The sequence below is a fragment of the Chiloscyllium plagiosum genome, unplaced genomic scaffold (genome assembly GCF_037043375.1).
Source record: "Chiloscyllium plagiosum isolate Xiang-an unplaced genomic scaffold, Cpla_swu_hap1 HiC_scaffold_39, whole genome shotgun sequence".
NCBI lineage: Eukaryota > Metazoa > Chordata > Chondrichthyes > Orectolobiformes > Hemiscylliidae > Chiloscyllium > Chiloscyllium plagiosum.
The window spans coordinates 26,135,591-26,157,757 of record NW_028270177.1 but is presented as its reverse complement, the minus strand read 5'-3'; the positions used below and the strand labels follow the sequence as shown (position 1 = coordinate 26,157,757).

Here is a 22,167-nt window from a genome sequence, read left to right as displayed (position 1 = left end):
AGGATAAGAAAAATTAGATAAATTTATGCTTCAAAATGCTATCCAGTGACTGGTGGCAGAAATGTCAACATGTAGCCAGAGCTTGAAGTCAGCCTAGCTTCACACATGGTGAGTCCCACACCAACAGCATCCATTGTAAGCAGATCACACTAGATGATTGGGCAACATTGCAGAAAGTGACATGAGTAATGACTACATTTCAGGAAATAATATTAAGAGAAATTTTAAAAAGCAGTAACAACAACTAGCTTTCCTTATAAAATTTAATGCAAAAATCTTTTAACAAGCTTGCTGGATTGTGGCCAGTTTTACACAGACATCTATTTTACCATCACTGAACAAGCTCATTAGATGAGAAATTTAGAAAATGAATATAAAATTATAAAGTGGTTGATTCAAAACTTAATGCTCAATTTCCAGAAAAAGAGCACACTCGGCTCCTGCTATTCTTCCATTACACTTATATCAAATGAAACCTAACTTTCTGTATCCATGTATATTATAAGAAACTCAATGACAAATAAAAGTTTTTAAAAATTTTTTTTTAAAAAAAGGTACAAAGCTTTGTTTTAAGCACTACGTAAGAACATTGGGGGAGGTGATGGCTGAGTGGTATTATTTTTGGACTGTTAATCCAGAGACCCAGGTAATGATCTGGGGAGCCAGGTCAAACCCCTTCATGGCAGATGGTGGAATTTGGATTCAATAAAAATCTGGAATTAAATAGTCAACTGATTCCATTGTCAGTTGTCAAAAACACCCATCTCATTCACTAATGTGCTTTAGAGAAGGAAGGAAATGGCCATCCTTACCTGGTCAGGCCTAAAATGTGACTCCAAACACACAGCAATGTGGTTGACTCTTAACTGCCCTCTGGGCAATTAGAGATGGGCAATCAATGCTGGTCTAGCCGGCAATGACTTCGTCCCATGAAGGAATTTTTAAAAAAGCATAACTCAACCATATTAAATCTCTGTCCCCTCCCCTCCAACAAGTATGTGTTGCTATGATTGGATAATCTCAATCAGCTCTTTCTTCGATTTACCTCCTTGGTCCAAGCTTCCTGCAGGTTTACTGTTATTTCCCCAGCCCCTTCCATGATCAAACATGGACACAGGTACACATGCATAGACACCCACCATCTTGCCTCGCCCCGACCCCTCAATCTGCAGCTTTCCTCCTCTTTTCAGCACTTAAAGCCGATCATCTTTTGATCAACTGCTACAAAGTCTATGGTGGCTCGGTGTCAAATTTTGCTTTATAATGCTTGTGTTTGAGTATTTTATTAGATTTAGTGTTTATTAAAAAAAATGTAAGTTGTTATTGTTTGGGCAGAATTTGTACAATCTGAAACTCTTGACAGGCAGAATAATTTTAGGGACTTCTGACCAGACATCACAAAGTCCAATGGACACTATCTTTCAAACATATTTGGTAAGAAATCAGCTGTAAGAAAATAAAATGCCACTGGGTTCCTTTTAGAATGGATTGATTAATTCAGGTAGACACACAAAACTTCAAGTTATTTCATCTGTTGCCACAGGTAATAAAAATGAAAAGGATAGGATTGTATTCCTGCCCAAAAAACATGGTCTATCCCAGAATGAATGATCGATGAAGGAACCCAATCTAGAGGTTTTGCATGTGAGTATATGAAGAGTTTTGCTGTAGGAGACAAACAGTAGGAGATCCACACCAAGCTCAGGTTATGGAGCTTTAGCCTCAGTCTTATCAGGTCCTAGCTTCATTCAGTTACGGTATATTAAAAATAACTGTACATCATTATTATGCTACCAGGAAGGTTTTGAAAAGGTATTTAGTTAGCAGTTTAAGCAGCTTTCTTAACTTAAATATTATTAGTATCTTTAATGAAAAATAAAATAAGCTTTACCAAAAAGCGACAAACCATAACAAAGATCCCCCTGGCCTCACTCAATTATCATTCAATGCTAATTTTTCAGAAAGCAACTGATTGTTCTGGAAACCGGTAATTTCAATTTGAGGTTATCTTACTTAATGTGCTGATTTTACACATAGCCCAATTTTGACTCAAGCATTCTATGAAGTGCTGAACCCACCTCTTAGCTTGCTGTTTTCTTTCCTGTGTCAAGAGTTTAGACACGGAATTGTTTTTGACTGTGTATAATATTAGGTCAATGGATTTTCCAATGGGAACCCCAAATGGTAAGAGGAAAAAGAATAGAAATGTATCAGACAGGCAAGCAGACTATACCAATTCACATCAGGCCACACAGTGGTTAGAACTGTTACCTCCCTACACCAGGGACCTGGGTTCAATTATAGCCTCAGGTGATTCTGTGTGGAGTCAGAGAGTCATAGAGATGTACAGCATGGAAACAAACTGTTCGGTCCAACCCGTCCATGCCGACTAGATATCCCAACCCAATCTAGTCCCACATCCCACCAAACCCTTCCTATTCATATACACATCCAAATGCCTCTTAAAATGTTGTAATTGTACCAGACTCCGCCACTTCCTCTGGCAGCTCATTTCATACCCGTACCCCCCTCTGTATAAAACGTTTGCCTCTTAGGTCTCTTTTATATCTTTCCCCTCTCACTCTAAACCTATGCCCTCTATTTCTGGACTCCCTGACCCCAGGGAAAGGACTTTGCCTATTTACCCTATCAAGTGCCCTCAATTTTGTAAACCTCAAAAAGGTCACCCCTCAACCTCCAATGCTCCAGGGAAAAACAGCCCCAGCCTGTTTAGCCTCTCCCTATAGTCCAAATCTTTCTACCCCGGTAACATCCTTGTAAATCTTTTCTGAACCTTTCAAGTTTCATAACATCTTTCCGATAGGAAGGAGACCAGAATTGCACGCAATATTCCAACAGTGGCCTAACCAGTGTCCTGTACAGCCGCAACATGATCTCCCAACTCCTGTACTCAATACTCTGACCAATAAAAGAAAGCATACCAAACGCCTTCTTCACTATCCTATCTACCTGCAACTCCACTTGCAAGGAGCTATGAACCTGTACTCCAAGGTTTCTTTGTTCAGCAACACTCCCTAGGACCTTACCATTAAGTGTACAAGTCCTGCTAAGATTTGCTTTCCCAAAATGCAGCATCTCATTTATCTGAATTAAACTCCATCTGCCACTTCTCAGCCCATTGGCCCATCTGATCCAGATCCGGTTGTAATCTGAGGTAACCCTCTTCGCTGTCCACTACACCACCAATTTTGGTGTCATCTACAAACTTACTAACTGTACCTCTTATGCTCGTGTCCAAATCATCTATGTAAATGACAAAGCACAGGATCCAGTACCGATCCTTGTGGCACCCCACTGGTCACAGGCCTCCAGTCAAGTTCGAAAATTATGCCTTTGTCTCTGTGGGTTTCTTCCAGGTGCTCCAGTTTCCTCCCACAGACCAAAGACTTGCAGATTAGGCGGACTGGCCATGCTAAAATTGGCCATAATGTCCAGGGTAGGTAGATTTACAATGGGAAAATGTAGGCTTAAAGAATAGGGGTATGACTCTAGGTGGGATGTTCTTTGGAGGGTCGGTTTGAACTCGGTAGGCTGAATGGCCTGCCTCCATACTGTAGGGATTCTATGCTTCACAAGCATAGGCACACCTGCCTAGCAGTCAGTCATGTGGAACTGAGAACATGGGTCAGGATCAGCAGATACCCAAATGCAGAGTTGCATCATTTGCTGATGTCTGCTTTAGAGGTGACTGCCAGAGAACAGTTAGCTGCATCCATCAAGTTTCCTTTTGCTTTTTCCTAGCCCTGCTGCATGCTCTGCCCAGTAGAGATTTATACTTTGCACCAAAAAGCAAGGCTTCCTCCCTCCCTTGCTGTTCCATTTCATGCTCCTGCAAACCTAGGGTTAAAAGGATAGGCCATTGCATCACATGGATGCTCATATGCAGTTGCGCCTCCGCATCTACCGTATTCACCATCACCTCCCACCAAGCAATTTCCGTCAGCTCCATCCCAAACACAAACTTTGAATGGATTGATGCTCATTAAATATGTTATAAGCCTTAGTGATTGTAGTCAATGGTGCTCTCCCCAAACATGGCCAATTTGCATTTTTGAAACTTACTTGTCACCCCTTTAAAGCTGCTTGCATGTAATTTAATGTTGAGTTCTCATCATCAAAGCCGATGTGGACACTGTGCATACCAAAAGTTTAGTGAAGCGAACGAAACGGCAATGTTAGCACATTCTTGGTTGGGTATCAGAAAAAAATATCAACCCTCATGTACTTTCTCCATTTAAAGTAAACAAAGCAGCAGCAGGAGGGAGGGCAATGGTGATAAAAGGCACATGCTTTTAGTAACATCTTGTAACCAGGCCACAGCGCAGGCAAATCGTGGCTCCCAGCAACCGATTCTCGAGTAACATCATATTATTAGAAATACGCCTGCCCTTGCAGGAAGTGAATAATGTGATGTAAAATGAAACCTAATTAAGATACAACATTTACTACAACCATTTTGATTTTGTTTGTACAGCACGTGCGGGTACTGAATTGGATTGTAGAAGTCACAGTTGTGTGGATTCAAACCCAAATGAGTTGATACACCGGATGATTTTTTAAAAAAAAAGACAGCAGGAACATGAGTTGGAATCATTCATACAATGATGAAATGCTTTGAATCTCAATAAAAATTTATATTAGCATATAACTATATATATTTACAGGCCAAGTGCCTCTCAGATGACTTCTCATTTGCACTGGCTCTTTACAAAAGCAATCTAAAAATTAACCACATTGGCCCGCTTTCTCCCTAAGATCACTGCAAGTTTACCACCTGCCAAAACCACACATAATGCAACACCACAGATGATCTAAGCTATAAAAATGGTTGCACCAAGGAGGGACATATTTCCACTGACCATGTCAAGTTCATGCTGTTCTATTGATGCAAAGGAAAAAACACTGGTCGCTCATAACAGAAAATGTTTTATTTATTCTTTTCATGGGACATGGACGTCACTGGCAAAGCCAGCAATTATTCCGATCTCCTATTGACCTTTGCTCGGCCATGTCAGCAGTCAGTTAAAAATCAACCACATGGCTATGGGTTTAGAGTCACGTTTAGGCCAGACCAGGTAAGGATGGTGGATTTCCTTCCCTTAAAAAATATTAATGAATCAGATGAGTTTTGAAACAATTGGGGATAAGTTTGTGATCATTAGAGAGAATGGTTTTCAATTCCAGACTTCGTAAATTGAATCAAATTCCAACATTAACCTGGGCTTCTGGATTACTGGTTGAAGTAACAGCACAGAGGCAGGTAGCCAACCACTAAGTCACCAGTTATTTACATGTGCACAGCACAATGGCTCTGATCAGCCAGCTCAGAATCATTCCCTAGAAGGAGGAGACTTTCGAAACCTCCAGTTTATATTTTTTTTCCTCTGATTCATTCACTCATTGGATGTGGATGTTGCTGGTTGGCCAGCATTTACTTGTCCCTTAGGAAGGTGGCAATTCCCCAACTCCATACCCCGTTCCTGCTTTCTCCCTGTATGCTTTGATCCCTTTAACCCTAAGAACTATATCTAACTCCCTGAAAACATCCAATGTTTCTGAAACAATCCAAATTTTTTTTATTTTTATTAAACAAATTACAAAAACAGTTTACAACAAACAGTTACATTTACAGCTGCATACAAGAGACAGCAATTTTACAAGGGAGAGGAGCACAATCCAATTTGTGTGTGTTAGCTGGGGCTCCCTGACTGGCCCAGGTTAACAACCCCCAATCAAAAATCTCAGTCAGAGAGATCAACCTGGCTCTCATTCATTCACTACACTGGTCTAGCGATTATCTCTCTCCCTCCGCTCAACTATATTCACTTATTCTACAATCTTGAAACAACACAGAGGACTCACCATTAAAAGCTGGTCACATTAGTACTGAAAATGTGAATTATTCAGCTGTTGACAGTCTATATTAAAATTACTTGAAAACCAATTGAAGACCAAAGGTCTGTGACTATTATCCTAGAAGCAAGACATTAGGTAGTTCAGTACATGGTCATCAATGGCCTTAAAGGCAACTTCAGTGACATCAGGATCAAAGTCAAGAATCAAATGTAATTCCTATAATAGGCAAGTTTCTCTAAAGTTAAATTATACAGCATCTCTGTAAGGCAACTATCACTTCAGTTTGATGCAATGAGGGATATAACTGTCAAACAAACTTAAAGGGTACTTCATCCAAATAATGGAACTTCAGACAACAAATGTCCTCTAGGGAAGGAAACTGCTGCCCTTATCTGGTCTACATGTGACTCCAGACCCACAGCAACGTGTAGAGTCTTAATTGCCCTCTGGATAATTAGGAGTAGGCAAGAAATGCTGAGATAGTTAGTAATGCCCACATCCCATGAATTAATAAAAATCTAAATCAGCATTGAACTGCAATACTGCAAATGGGGACTGAACTCAAGGCATTTGAATTAAAGCATAGAGTAATTTCTGGCTGAAGGAGAGTGATTACACCAGGAGAAGAGATCTAACAAGGAAAAAAGTAAGTGTAATAATTTCAACACACTCCACTGGGTAAGAAGCAGGCCTGTTCAAGTGGTTGCCACATGTTTACCAGTTACAATTTCAGTGGAGAGTAAACACTGGAAGAGTGTAAAGTCAGGAGACTGACTTGAACGAGTTCATTTCCCATTATCAGGTTAGGTAAAAGTTACATCCAAAATGTTTCAGACATTGTTATTTCAGCATTGAAAAGGAAATCTACTTAGACAAGAATATGTTTGCAATACACTGACATTTCTGATTTTTAAAAAGGTCATGAGCACTTCCTAATAGATTGCAGGCACAGGAAAAGAAAAGAAAGTGGTAAAAGAATTCTAATTGATTCCAACCTTGTTGCAGTAGATGAATAAACATAATGACATACTGCTTTACACCATTTTTATGTCATGTTCCATTTCTTAGCATGCAATTCTGTATTGGCACAGAATGAAGCAATCTTGTTTATACTACTGGCTCCTGGTGTACAGCTCCCAAGGGCATCTTTGTGTAACCACACACACAGCCTTACGTACGCGTGTGTATCAGTTACAAACAATTTTTTTCAAAATCGCATGTACAATGAACAGAATGGATTGCAGAAATAACTGGCTCTCTGCAGGTGACTATTTAAATAGTTTATTTGAAATTGGGGCCAATTCAGAATCCAGAATTGAACACATCAACATGGATAATTAGACAGTGTAACTTAACAGCCCTGATCCTAATTCCAAGTGGTAATATTAGTGGGCTAATGACAATTTTACCCAGTTCACACATCAAAAGTAGAAATCATATTGAAGTATTAGCAGATCAGTTGGATACCAAGCCAATGTAATAAAGTTGTTCCACAATCATTGCTTGATGTGCAGAGAATTTTCAGTATCTTGTGATTATAATATGGTAAAATTGCTTTGTTTTTCGATTCTTTTATAAGATGTGGCAATGCTGGCTAGGACAGCTTTGATGCCCACCCCTAATTGCCCTTGAAACTGGATGACTTGTTTGGCTATTTCAGAGGACAGTTGAGACTCAACAATACTGCTATTGACGGGAAGTGACATGTAGACCAGTCCAGAAAAGGATGGCAGACTTCAATCCTCAGAAGACAGTCGTGAACCAGATGGGTGTTTACAAATAATTAATGATATTTTCAATTCCAGATTTTATTAATTGTGTTTATATCTCAATCTGCTCTCTTGAAATTTTCTAATCTGTGGCCCCAGAGCACTAGCCAGGATGATTAGTTCAGGCACATTACCATTACATCACCAAACCCCACGCCCAGGCAAAAGTAAACCTCGGAGACAACATAGTTTGAAAGTGCAATGAAACCCATTCTTCACAGTTCCAGATTACTTTCTTACCTGCCTGTTACGTTCATCCATAATCCTTGTGATCTGAATCTTTTTCCGCCCCATCTTCAATGTCCTCTAATATATCAGCTCACAATCCTAGCTCTGTCAGTACTTAGATTTTCTAGTTCATGGTACAAGACTTCTTTTGACGTTTTTGTAGACCTAGCTGGCTTAGCTCCTCTTTTAAAGCCTAGAGAGAAAGAGAATGAAAATGAACGATTATGATACATGAACATTTCTGATTTAAGGAAACCATTTCTGTTACAAGTTTAGTGTTAAATTTGTTTTCAAACAAAAAAAGCAACAGATAAAACTTATTCCAAAATGAATAACTCCAAAGGCAGAGCAAGTATACATGATATATTAAAGGATATCAAGACGATCGACATGACAGCATAGGTTCACTTGGTTGCTCCTTGATAAGAAAATACAAATACAAAAACCAACCTCAAAAATAATTGTGGCTACTTTCATTAGAAAAGAAATTAACGTGCAACTTGAACAAAGTTTGTAAAATTATGAGGGATGGGATCTGATGGGATGGAGTAAGTGGAAACAGATTCTCTCTCATGCCATATCTACCACGTGGAAATGATTCTCATTATTTACTTTATCAATGCCTCTCAATTTTGAATACCTCAATCAGTTTCCCCCATCAGGCTCCTCAGCTCTAAGGAAAACAAATCCAGCCTATCCAGGGTCTCCTCATAACAGAGACATTTCATCCCAGGCAACATCTTGGTGAATCTCCTCTTCACCCTCTCCAGTATAACCACACCACTCCAATAATGTGGTGACTAGAACTGCATACAATATTCCATCTGTGGCCTGACCATTTTATAACTTTTTAAAACAAAGACTTCCTCACTCTTATATTCTAGGCCCTGGCTAATGAAGGCAAGCATCCCAGACGCCTTTTTCACCAACCTAGCTACTTTGCTGACACCTTTCGGGATCTATGGACTTATACACCAAGGTCCCTTTGTTCCTCAGTGCTCCATGAGGATTCCCTTATTCAATCTCCCAAAATGCATTTATCAAAATTAAATTCCATCTGCCACGACTCTACCCAATTTACCAGCTGATAAATCTATCACTGTACCCTGTTGTCCTTCTTGAACAAAAGGAACAACATTAGCTATCCTCCAGTCATTTGGCATCTCACCTGTCACCAGCAAAATATTAAATATCTCCACCAGGGTCCCAGTCTCTTCCCTTCCTCCCATTATAGCCTATGATACATCTCATCATCTAATTTTACAACCACTGAAACATCTAATAATTCCTCCTCCTTATTAAGATTAATATGTTCTAGAACCTCACCAACCCAAATCAAAACGGAGAAAGATATTGTAACCACAGTTGTGAATACAGATAAGCATTCATTTAAGACCTCACCCACGTCCTCTGGCTCCATACACAAGATACCCCTTTGGTCTCAAATAGGTCCACTCTTTCCCTAGTAACTCAAGTCTTAGCATAGTTATAAAATGTCTTGGGATTTCTCTGCTCCTAGTGATGGCGGAGACTAGAACAACTGGCTGGCACAAAAATATGCCAAGATATCCCTGTATAATCTTTACAGCAGACAGAAATGTCTATTTTACATGTAGGGATACAAGCCTGTGAAACACAGTAAACAGTTACTGAAGCAGAGATTGTGCCAACAATTGAAATGTTAGATAGTTGGTCAAAAAGAAGGGAATACGTGAATATCGGAAGAGTTTGCATCTTGCTGTTTGTAAAAAGTTCTATTTATTCTAATGGAACATAGCAAGGCAATTTGTCCTGTAAGAATTTTCTCTGAATGGTAACAACATTCCATTAGCAAGCAGATAAAGACTGTGAAACATTGAAATCGCTGGTGCTGACAAGCAGGAACAAGCTTGCTTCAAGATTCCCCACTAATTTACCAGTGTTCCAAACATCAATTTGCGTCAGTATCTCTCAAACATGATCATCAAGCCAAACAGCCAAATGATCGCGATGGAACAAAGTTTTTCATTCTTATCAAGGAGTGAGCAAGCTACAGTGAAGTTAATCTTTCTTGCCAAGAAAGAATTGATTTAATTTTCACAGCACTGAAGTCATTTTTTCCAATCCACAATCCAATTCCTAATCATAAATGCCTCTACCCAACTTGGTTCCCTCTGATCTTTCAAATCAGATGTTCTATACTTACCACAACAACTTGCATTTATACAGCTCCTTGCATACAGAAAAAGTATCCCATGGAGATTTACAGGATAATTATCAACAAGTACCTAATACTGAGCTGTACAAGGGTATATTCAGATCAAGAAACAATAGCTCAAATAAAGCAGTAAACTTAAAGAAACATCTTAAAAGGAGAATAGAAAGGTGGTAAGACAGAGGTTCAGGCAGGCAATTCCAAGGCTAAAAGATGAAGCAGATAATAGCATGACCACCTGCAAGGAAAAATTAAAATCAGGATTGCATGGAGAGTCAGAATCGGGACAGTACCAAATTCCAGAAGGTTTGTAAGGCTGGGAGAGGAGGGAGAAGCCAGGTTACGCAGGAAGTTCAAAACAGGGCGAGCATTAGCTGTTGATAAAACTGGTAGTCACTGTCAGGCAGCAAGCACCAGGCCTTGCCGAGAGTTTGGATACAACAGCAAAGTTTTGCTTCAGTCGAAGGAGATTATACTGAAAACACTAAAATGGAAAAATCAAGGGTGGAATTTAGTACAATGTCAGTGTGCCATCAAGGGGTCCTGTTATCTCCTTTCACGATGTTCTGCAGTATTAAGATGCCAGTAGTTTCTCATTATCATCAGTGTCACTGGGGAGACTGTGGCCAATGTCCACATACACCCACAAGAGGAACAGGATCAGCAAGCATTTAGGGCCACTGCTGAACGAAGGTGTGATGGAGTCACTGTCTAGGGAGAAGTCAGAAGAGCGAGCAGGGTGAAGGCTCCCACCAGGTGCATGCTTCCTAATATTAGGTCTATCTCCCAAGTGTAGATTTCAGGTACCTGACAATGAAAGACAACACCTCTCCCACACTCCACTAGCCTCACCAATCCATGAGTTTTCCCCTCAAGGAAGAGGTGGAGAAGGAAAAAGTTGCTCCCCACTTGGCATCCTCCCACCTAATTAAATGCCCTCCCCACTCCAAACTTCAGACTCCCCTTTAGTGGAAGGCCATTACTAAATTCTGCCCCTATAATGTAACAAAGGCATGGATGACATGGATTAGAAGTTAAGCAATGTACAGAACTGGAAATAAGAGGTCACAAGTATACAAATTAGCAGCAGCTCTAGGCCATTCAAGGCCATCCGGGTGTCACAAAATGGAGCACATATGCAGGTGGAAACATACTTTGGTGTCAAATAACTCTGTTTGCAAATAGTTTGGTTTGGCCTCAGACAGCTATCAGTGAAGAGTGTAGTACACAGCTGGAGGAAACTTGTTAATTGTAATGAAAACAGTTTAACAATTTAAACAGAAGGGTCAGGAGTTGGTGAGTTTCAGCAAAGTGTCGTCAACATACTTGTGCAACTTGACATGGTATTTCTGAATGATGCTACCAAGAGGCAGCTGGTGGAAAGGAAACACAAAGATTTCCTTGGGAGACTCCCAAAGAGAAACCTTTACAGGTGAGTCATTGTGCAGGGAAGATACATAAGAGTAACTACTAGTTAAAAGGAGACACCTACAGCATAAGTGCAACTTTACATGACATCCCATTTATTCACAGGTTAACGGATGACCATATAGTCATCCAGGTAGTTAGATAAATATCCCTTTGTTATTATTTAAATTTTGAATCCTCTGATTAATAAAAAGTCACATATCCAATTAGACAGTTATAAAAACCCTATATCAGAATGCCAAATCTCAGTGTTTGAAATAGTCATTTATTAGTCCTAATTATTTTTCAGGCACCAAACAAATCATAAATTAAATAATTACCTCTGAAATAAAAGCTAATGACTGACGTGCTCCAACTTCCTTATTTCGTTAAGCAATAATATAATTAAAGGGAGGGAGTACATCAGGGTTCACTGAAATACTCCATGGGATGGTAAGATTGGTTTGAGGAAATATGAAGGAAACCGGACCTGCATGTTCTTGATTGTCAAAGAATGAGAGCTGATCTCATTGCACCATAGATTCTTAGAGGTGGGTCATAAATAGATTGTTTCCCCATCGCTAGTGACTTTAAAAAAATGGGGCATAAATTACTTTTAACCTGAGATTAACTAGAAGGAATTGCTTCCCTCAGAGGTGTTGAGGGGGTTCAAGACAGAAATCAATGGATGTCTGGAGACACTACAGAAAATGGCATTGATCCAGACTATGATCAGAATGGCAGGGCAGGCTTGATGGGCTAAATGGCCAAGTCCTGCTGCAAGTGTTCCTAAAAAGGAATACCTCTGTACTTGTGATTGTGACGTGATTAGGATTCCTTCTTACTAAAGTGAAGAGAAGACAGAACAGAATAATCCTCCCGAACCTCTACAATATAAAATAACAAAATGGATATGGGACAGTAATTTCAAAGTTGTAACCTTATTGGAGCTCATGTAACAATAAGTTAGGAGCTAGGGATTAATCACTAATGTTTAACCAAAGAAATAATTCCAAGTATCACCAATTGAAAAACTCCCCTCACAAACCTATTATGATTTATAGTCAACAATAAGGCAACCAATTTTCCCCTTCTCCACAATTGCCCAAGTATTTCCTGTTTCCTTCCACTAACACAACCACACAATTACCCCTTAATTCTGCTTATAGAAGAATAATAATTATCCTACCCACTGAATGAAATGCTTGTGAAACATTTTTATATCTCCTAAGAAAGGTACTAGCAAAATACAGGCCAGTCTTTCCCTAAATGCATTTACATGCGTGTCCCTTCATTGAATTTTTCCCAAAATGGGTAGATATACATAAACATGTCATTTAATTCGCCTTTCAAAGACTTCTGTCTCCTATTAAGGATATGACTGCCGGTTTCTTTTCCTTCTCATTATTCTTCCTAACCATATCAAGTCACGAATTCGTATCCTCTCTTGAGAAGACTCCTGACAATGTGCCTGTCACTTCTGGTTCAGAGTTTACTTTTACTTTCACCTTCACATAATACAATGCAATTACCAGACTTCCAAACAATATCTCACTTCCAAGAAAAATATTTACAAATCTTGTACATAACAGCACAGCAAATGATTTCTAACAGTGGGTGGAATTTTCATTTCAGTAGGAGCTTATTACTTGTCCATAGTGGATAGATAACTCATTAAACACCCCATTCAATTCTTCTCCCCAGTTAAGCAGATTTACTGACACCTGTTTTACATTCCTGCCAAAACCGAATATACTGTTCATGGGCACAGTCAAAATCGCTCAGTGAGAAGCGCGGTAGATTGAAGATTGAAAGGTCCCTGATTCAGTCCCATATTTCGGCAGTGAATAAAATTAGGTGTCTTGAGTAAATCTGATCCAGGTGGCCCTGGGTTCAAGTCTCAATTGCTCAAGAGGAGTTGTAACTTCTCTGAACAGGTTGATTCAGAAAATATCTGAACGCATTTCTGACACCTAATGGAATAAGGGAACATGGATATAATACTTGAGTGTTAACTGGGTTTGAATTGGTAGTATAAATATGGGGAACGAGTAATCTGTGGGTTGCCCTGTGCTTGGCAAGTAAGGTAATTTGCCCCCGTTTCCAGTTGAATGCAAGTGGTGGTTAATAGTTGAAAAAAAATCCCAGGCAATTTGGTAAGGACAAAACAAACCAAACCAGTTATGTGTAACAGCACTTCTGGGTGCAAGAAAGAAAATACTCTGTCTATACCTCTGAGCCTGGATTCAAATCCCACCTGCTTCAGAGTATTTAATAATACCTCTATAAAGGTTGATTTTTAAAAAAAGCTGTGTCCAGGTCTCTGAACAGGTCAATTAGAAAATTTTAATGCTCCGTCTAGTGTTCTGAATATTCTTCATCTCTATATGCAGCACAGGCAGGCATGAAGCTTCCACCTCACTACAACAGGTGCTAAAAGGTTGATAAGACTGGAATTCCATAAGAGGAGCAATCAAAGCATATGAACTGGCACCCAGCTTGTTCAAAGCAAGGTGAATTGGACAGTTCTTTTCTTTTAAAGTTACACCAGCAGCAATAAAAAGCAGATTTCCTCTGCATATTTCTGACTGCTGCTGATGTTAATGTGTATTTGGTGCAGCAAAAGTCTGGTGACATGAACAACACACTACAGAGTGACAGATCGTGAACAACTGTGCCTGCAAAATTTATATTGCAAATGACATTTTATGCACGTGCAATGGCTAATGTGTGACACTAAACTCAGGCATGAACTGGTTCCAAACATTACAATTACAATTCAGTCCAAAGATGTGCAGCACAGGTGGATTGGCCATGCTAAATTGCCCATAGTGTTAGGTTCTTTAGTCAGAGGGAAATGGGTCTGGATGGGTTACACTTCAGGAGGGTCAGTGTGGATTTGTTGGGACGAAGGGCCTGTTTCCACACTGTAGGGAAATCTAATCTTATCTAGGTAGTAAGCATCCTCAAACAGCTCTCTCTGGACCTAATACATAATGTAAAAAGTGGTCAAAACTGGGTGTGTTGATGGGAGAGGAAATACCCAAATTTGCTGAAATAGGCAGAATATCGGTTCAGAGCCTGCAACTGAGCAACAACTTAAATAATGTCATAGTGCATTACAAGGTCAGCCTGCAACATCACTGCCTTGTAACTACTTCCAACTGTCCATTATTCTTGACTTGATTTTCTTCAATTTACACTTGAAAAAATGTTTTAAATCAAGCTGGAAGTTTTGAACAGAAGATTGCAAGTGACAACTTGTAAAGGAGAACAAAGCCTTAAAAATATAACTTTTTAAAATGCTGTAAAATTATTTTAATGGAGTCAATAATAAATTATTTTAAATGCTCAGGAAACAATTCCTTTATGCATAAGCAGTTCACAATTATGTATTAATTCCAGTGGTATTACAAAATAGAATACCAATTCTGCACAAAAAGTAAGACGTTGCAAGAGAAACACAAATCAGTTAAGCTCGCCAGTCAATTCAGATAAGTGGTGCTCAGATAAAAACTTAAGATTGCAAAACATCAGAGTTGTTAATCAACTACATAACTTGAGATTTAAACAAAACCAAACTAGCATGCTGTTTATCACTTTCACTCCTAACTACATCCAGATTTAAAACAAAAACATATTGTTTTAGCAATATGATCACAATAGTTAGATAAGTTAGCACAGAATTAGAAAATGTGAGGACCATAGTGCCTACAAGATTCCAGTTACAATATATGGAAACAACGGTTTATTGCACCCAACAAAACACAGAACTGATTTTCTGCCCGCAACAGCAACTTTGGGTGTTATTTGGAAGCTGGAATCCAATAACTTGGTAATCTTTTATCTTTATTAATAACTGATCCTAGGAGCACTGTGCAAATGCATCACCTGGTGCGGTAGGGATTTAAAACTGTTAGCACTGAAGGCATCAAGCAGTATTTAGTCGTAAAATACCTACTAAAAAGGTGTTCAGAGGCAAAAGACAAATATATCATTCAACAAAATCAAATATTTTACCCATTAAGAATAAAGCAGCTACATGACAGGAGTTCCAAAGGCTTTATTAACAGTCTAGAGCTGGCATCATGAAGAAAATAATACTGGGGAGGCTATGAACGTAAATAAGAAACAAAATATCGGAATTAATACACAATCATCCAAGAGATCATTTGGATTGATCCTTACATAGAAAAAAAAATCCTTTAAAAAAATCTTACTTGTAAAATTAACCAATCTTCCTCTTTCAGAGTCTAGTTGCTGGGTTTTTCTTTTTACTTCAATTAAGTAATACAGATTCTGTTTTAAGGAAAAGCCAGCAATCTTGAAAGGTTAAGAACTGACTATCCACCTAACCTTTTTCATGCACATGGGATTCATTTATAAGTGGAGAAATAAAACATTCTATAATTATAAAGTTAGTTGATTCTGAATAGCAAACTTCCAAGAGCAGTAGTGATTTATCAGTTTTGATACCTTCATTACAAATGAAATGCTGACAATTTCTGGCATTGCACATGTGCAGTTAAACCTGGAAATCCAGAACTGCCAGAGGTTCCCCGCTCCTCCATTTAGTGCAGTGTTCATTATCTTCGCAGGTAGACTTCTTACAAGTCACAAGCTTCCCCTTGTTCCCCCCATAGCCTTACTATTAGGCCTTTAAGGGCGAATAAAGCTTGACTTAGGTGTAATTCATAATTATCACTGAAAAATCTCCTTGGAAAACAAGATTTTTTTGTGGAATGTTATACTTTCGTAACAATGGAGAAATAAATAAATAAATAAAAATTATTTTTGCGTGATATTGCTGCTTCTACTTTAATCCCCTATATATAAATGATTAAAAATTGATGTGCTTTTAAAATCTTCCAGGTTGCTGTCTACGAGATTTCTGCAATGCAATTTGTTGCTTAGACTGATGGCAGAATGGAATTAACACCGGGAAAAGGTGAAATCCACACCGACAAATCACAAGACCCTGGAGGGTGGTTTTCTTCAAGTTCAGCAGCAAGTTCCGTCACTTTGCAGCTGTCTGCAAAATCAAGGCTAATGTTAGCTAATGAACACAGAGATTAGATTTAGATTAGATTCCCTACAGTGTGGAAACAGGCCCTTCGGCCCAACAAGTCCACAGTGACCCTCCAAAGAATAACCCATCCAGACCCATTTCCCTCTGACTAATGCACCTAACACTATGGGCAATTTAGCATGGCCATTTCACCCGACCTGCACATCTTTGGACTGTGGGAGGAAGCCGGAGCACCCAGAGGAAACCCATGCAGACACGGGGAGAAATGTGCAAACTCCACACAGTTGCCCGAGACTGGAATCGAACCTGGGACCCTGGTGCTGTGAGGCAGCAGTGCTAACCACTGAGCCACCGTGCCACCCCACCTTGCAGTCCGAGAAAAGTGAAATGTTATTTTCTATAAAAGTCATTTGCAACCTTTTATTGAGAAGAATAACCTCTTCTGAATATAAACAATTTATTTGATATAAGCATGACTGCATTTTATTTGCGTTTAACATTTGGTGTTATCTTTGTGGCACTATATAAATGTTTTATTCTAAACTGATACTTTCATGAATATATTAATCCAAATCCAATATTCTGGTCGAGGCAACAGAGTGTATAAACAATAAATAGTAGAATTAACAACAGCTCAACAGTAGCAGACTGGTCTGAGTTTGTCTGGTTAATTACTAAATTTTTTTCCCTTTTAAGTAACAGAGGTCAAGGCTGTAAAAAAAAATTGGGATAGGAAATAAATCTCATCTAGGTTAATAGTTTCCATGAGCCTAATCCTAGCTCTTCAATAAAGTCAACTCCACCTCCTCAATGAGCACATAGACAGTAATCCCTATTATCCAAAGTTACTAAAACAGTAATTCTCATAGGGGTAGTTTCTTCTACGCACACGTACAATTCAATGTCAGAGAGCCACGGAGAGCTATTATTACAGGAGGACATACATTTATACAGCACTTTTAAGGCAATAAAATATCCCAAGGGTGTCCACAGGAACATTATAAAACATAATCTGTCACCAATCCATCTAAGCAGCTCTAAAATGTATTTTGAGGGGAGAGTGAAGTAGAGATGCATACAAGTTTAGGGAGCTAATTTCAGATCTTAGAGCCTAAAGCAGGTTAAGTTTCTGTCACCAAAAGAAACACAATTAAAAATCAAGGATACACAAGAGACCAGAGTTGGAGGAGCACAGATATTTTGGAGAGTTGTAGGGCTGCAGTAGATGAGAGAGATAAGGAGGGGCACATGACCACAGTAGATTTTAAAATCAAGGACAAGAATTGTAAGATTGAGACATTTCTGGAACCATAGCCAAAATATACTAGTGAGCAAAGGGGTGAAGGTTAATGGCACCTGAAATTTTAGACTGCAATGCATTTGAGGGCCAGGGGGTAGTGATTGCAGAGATCAGTGTGGTGGCTTCAACTGAACTCTGACTGTTTGCAGACATTGAATTGGAGTTGGCAGAGCTATCCACTTACAGGTTACAAGCCCATCAAAATCAATTAACAGAAGCTGACTGAAATTTTCCAAGAGTGTCCTGAGTCCAAAGTCTGGTTTTGGTAAAAGTTAAGACTTGAGTAGCTGTTCCAAATGGATTCCTGTTTAGAATGGAAAGTGGGGGAGCGTGCCATCAAGAGCATTGGAAGTAAAGGTATAGGGATCATTTCTTCAGTTGATGAGGTGGGCAGAAGAAGAGTTGAACAATGATCGAGGTAGAGCTAAACAATCTCAGATGAAGGAATTGATGTCTACACAAAAGCTTATCTCAGATTCAAACATAACTCAGAGCTCAGCCTTAGACACTTGCCAGAGAGAAGGATATGATGGGTGGTTAGGAAACAACATTTGCATTCGAGATCAAAGATCATGACTTCAAACTTTCCAATATTTCATTAGGGGGAATTTCTGCATGTCAAACTAGCAGTATGACAGAAGAAACAAGGTGTGGTAAATCTAGATGTCAACAGCACACATTTAGAACTGGATATTGATAATTTGAATGACAAATCAGCACAACACACAAAAGAGAAACAAAAACTGGCCAGAAAGACCAAATGGGGTCAAGTATCAGATCTTACAAAGAGACATTCATGCTTTACCTTAAGCAAATTACTGCAGATGCTCAAAATCTGAAACTTGCATGGAGAATCTCAGTAAGTCTGGCAGTATCTTCAGAACTCCAGAATAATACAGATCTAAGACACCGCCACCCCCTTAACACCTCTCCTGTCATACTGCTTGTCTGACACACAAATTCCCCAATGAAATATTGGAAAGTGTGGAGTCACTATCTTTGATCTCTAACACAAATATTATTTACTAATCACAAATCATATCCTTCTCCCTGGCAAGTGCTTAGGGCTCAACTAGGATCCTTGTTATATTTGAGTCTGAGATGAGCTTTCAAGCAATTATCGAACAAAGTTCTGAAGAAGAGTCAAACCAGAATCAAAATTTAACTTGGCTTCTCTTCACACTATGATGTGGAGATGCTGATGTTGGACTGGGGTGGACAAGGCTAGAGGTCAGACAACACCGGGTTATAGTATAGCAGGTTAGTTTGAAATCACAAGGAAAGCACACAGTGATGTCCTGAGGTTGTGAAAGGCATAATTTGACTTCAAGTCCCTTCTTAAATGGTGATATTATGCATTTGCTTATCAGTGAAATAAGAGATTCTAACCTATTTTCTCAAAATTCACATCATTTTGTTCATGTTTATAATTATTTTGTCTCATTATCAGAATGCAATCCCTGTTTAAAAATGTACATGTTCATGGTTGTCATTTCTCAGTAAGGTAGTAGTGAGTATTTTAAATAGTTAATCTACATGCCAGCATTTGCTGACAAAATTAAAATGCGGGTTGGAGGAGCTTTCTTGGCTTAGTGCCACTCGTCAGTTTCACAAACAAAAGAACTACAGTCAAATAAATACATCACAAGTAGAAATTCTCACAAAAATGGCCCAACACTTCAAACAAAATGAGAGAGACCATGGCACCATTTAAAGAAAATGAATTGCTGTACAGGCCAAGAGATAGAACAACTGGTTATTTATCACAGGCGTTGTTGTTTCTGGGTCTTTGTTGTGCATAGACTGTCGACTGTGCTTGCCTTCATAATAATGTCTTCACTTTGGAAAGGCCCGAAGGTCAGGTTAATGCTGCAATATAATTCAGTTGTTTTAATAGTGCCCAAAAGGAAGCAAATTGTGCAAACTCAGCAAGTGTAACACAAGAAAGGTTAGATTGTTTGGTCCGAGTGTACTGGTAAAATTTTGCTGAAAGAAATCAGCAACTACAGTGCTGTTGATGATATCATGGATACAAAGTTCAGTACCTTATTTGAATTATGTAGTTAGTTCAAGTCATTCCTACAGAACAGAACAAAAAATACTCTGATGTTTCAAATAATGTTGTTCTCTTTCTTCTGTTAACTAACCATCACCTATCTGTAAATTATTGTACTAGACCAATTTCTGCTTACTTTTCTATATATGTTCAACGTTGCTAATACAGACCTGAAATTTCAGTAAAAAAAATATAAATTGGATTGCAAATCGAATATTCAGCCGAAAAGATGACAGATTCCTTGCCACAAACCTGTTACACATTTAAGTACATTATGCCCATAATCTCCTAAAATCTTTCACAATAGTCCATTGAACCTTTTGCCTGAAGGCTTGCCTTCTCATAATAATGGGCTGAATCCACAGCTGCAAAGCCTAATGCATGCATTACCTGCATTTGCACGCATTCAGAGGCTTTAGGTTACATCCAGATGTTCAAATCCAGTAGAAAACAACTTTTTTTTTTACAGAAATAATTTTTCCATTTATCACAATAGCGACTAGCTATGTAGGTTCACAGCCTCAGCATGAGAGTCACCATACAAACTTTTAAAAAAAAATGCATCTCTGCAGGAACAAATTACTGCAGAAGCTGAAATCTGTACTGAAAACAACAAATGCTGGCGATCAGATTAGGCAGACAGCATCCCTGGAGAGCAAACTAACATTTCAAGTCTAGATAACTCTTCAGAGCTGAAGTGAAGTGTGGAGGGGGCAGCTTTTATGCTATAGTTTGGGACGGGATGGGGTAAGTGGGTGAGGGTTGGTGATGTATAAATGATGTTGATAGTTCACATTAGGCAATCGGAATGTGATAATGGCAGTACAATGGTGTGTCTAACTGCCAGACTTGAAAAGGTCAGACAGACCAACTGGGACGAGGGAAGAGAGACAGAACATGGGAGCTGGTTCACAATTTGAAGGTGGGGAACTCAATATTAAGTCCAGAAGGCTGTAAAGTGCCTAGTCTGAAGAGGAGATGTTGTTCGCGTAACGATGGTGCGCCTCCTGTAAAAAGGATCATAGCTGGTTATTTTAATACAACGCTTCCCATAGTCAGTCATTTTAAACAACGCTTCCTGTAGCCGGTCACTTTAGCACAGCATCCTGCTCGCATGTTCACACATCTGTCCTCAGCATGCTGCAGTGTTCCAGTGAATCACAGCACAAACTGGAGGAATAACAGCTCATGTTCAAACTGAGCACTTTTACAACATGGACTTAAATATTGAGTTCAACACCTTCAAATTGTGAACCAGATCCCATTTCTTCCCTTTCATTTAGCTTGTTATCATGTTCTCTTTTCCCTCCCCACATCCCAGTGATACCAGCTGTCCATAAGACCATAAGACATAGGAGTGGAAGTAAGGCCATTCAGCCTATCGAGTTCACTCCACCATTTAATCATGGCTGATGGGCATTTCAACTCCACTTACCCGCATTCTCCCTGTAGCCCTTAATTCCTTGTGACATCAAGAATTTATAAATCTCGGCCTTGAAGCCATTTAGCGTCCCAGCCTCCACTGCACTCCACGGCAATGAATTCCACAGGCCCACCACTCTCTGGCTGAAGAAAAGTCTCCACATTTCTGTTCCGAATTTACCCCCTCTAATTCTAAGGCTGTGTCCACGGGTCCTAGTCTCCTCGCCTAACGGAAACAATTTCTTAGCGTCCACCCATTCCAAGCCACGTATTATCTTGTAAGTTTCTATTAGATCTCCCCTTAACCTTCTAAACTCCAAAGAATACAATCCCAGGATCCTCAGCCATTCCTCATATGCTAGACCTGCCATTCCAGGGATTATCCGTGTGAATCTCCGCTGGACACGCTCTAGTGCCAGTATGCCCCTCCTGAGGTGTGGGGACCAAAACTGGACACAGTACTCCAGAGCTTTATATAGGCTCGCTGCTTTTATATTCCAACCCTCTTGAGATAAATGACAACATTGCATTCACTTTCTTAACCTGCATGTTTATCTTTAGAGAACCCTCAACTAGCACTCCCAGATCCCTTTGTACTTTGGCTTTACGAATTTTCTCACCGTTTAGAAAGTAGTCCATGCTTGTATTCTTTTTTCCAAAGTGCAAGACCTCACATTTGCTCACGTTGAATTCCAACAGCCATTTCCTGGACCACTCTCCCAAACTGTCTAGATCCTTCTGCAGCCTCCCGACCTACTCAGTGCTACCTGCCTGTCAACTTAACTTCATATCATCGGCAAACTTCGCTAGAATGCCCCCAGTCCCTTCATCCAGATCATTAATATATAACGTGAACAGCTGCGGCCCCAACACTGAACCCTGTGA

The 22,167-nt window shown here is 39.4% G+C and overlaps 1 protein-coding gene across 15 annotated transcripts in view; it reads right to left on the bottom strand.

The window, feature by feature from the left end:
* Positions 1-22,167, bottom strand: part of mef2aa (myocyte enhancer factor 2aa) — a 223,771-nt gene that overhangs the window by 123,491 nt on the left and 78,113 nt on the right. For all 15 annotated transcript variants that reach the window (XM_087981265.1, XM_087981267.1, XM_087981277.1 and 12 more), the window contains one exon: positions 7,887-8,067. In XM_087981265.1, coding sequence (XP_087837391.1) covers positions 7,887-7,940 — 54 coding nt within the window. In that variant the 5' untranslated portion in view covers positions 7,941-8,067. The remainder of the gene's footprint in view (positions 1-7,886; positions 8,068-22,167) is intronic.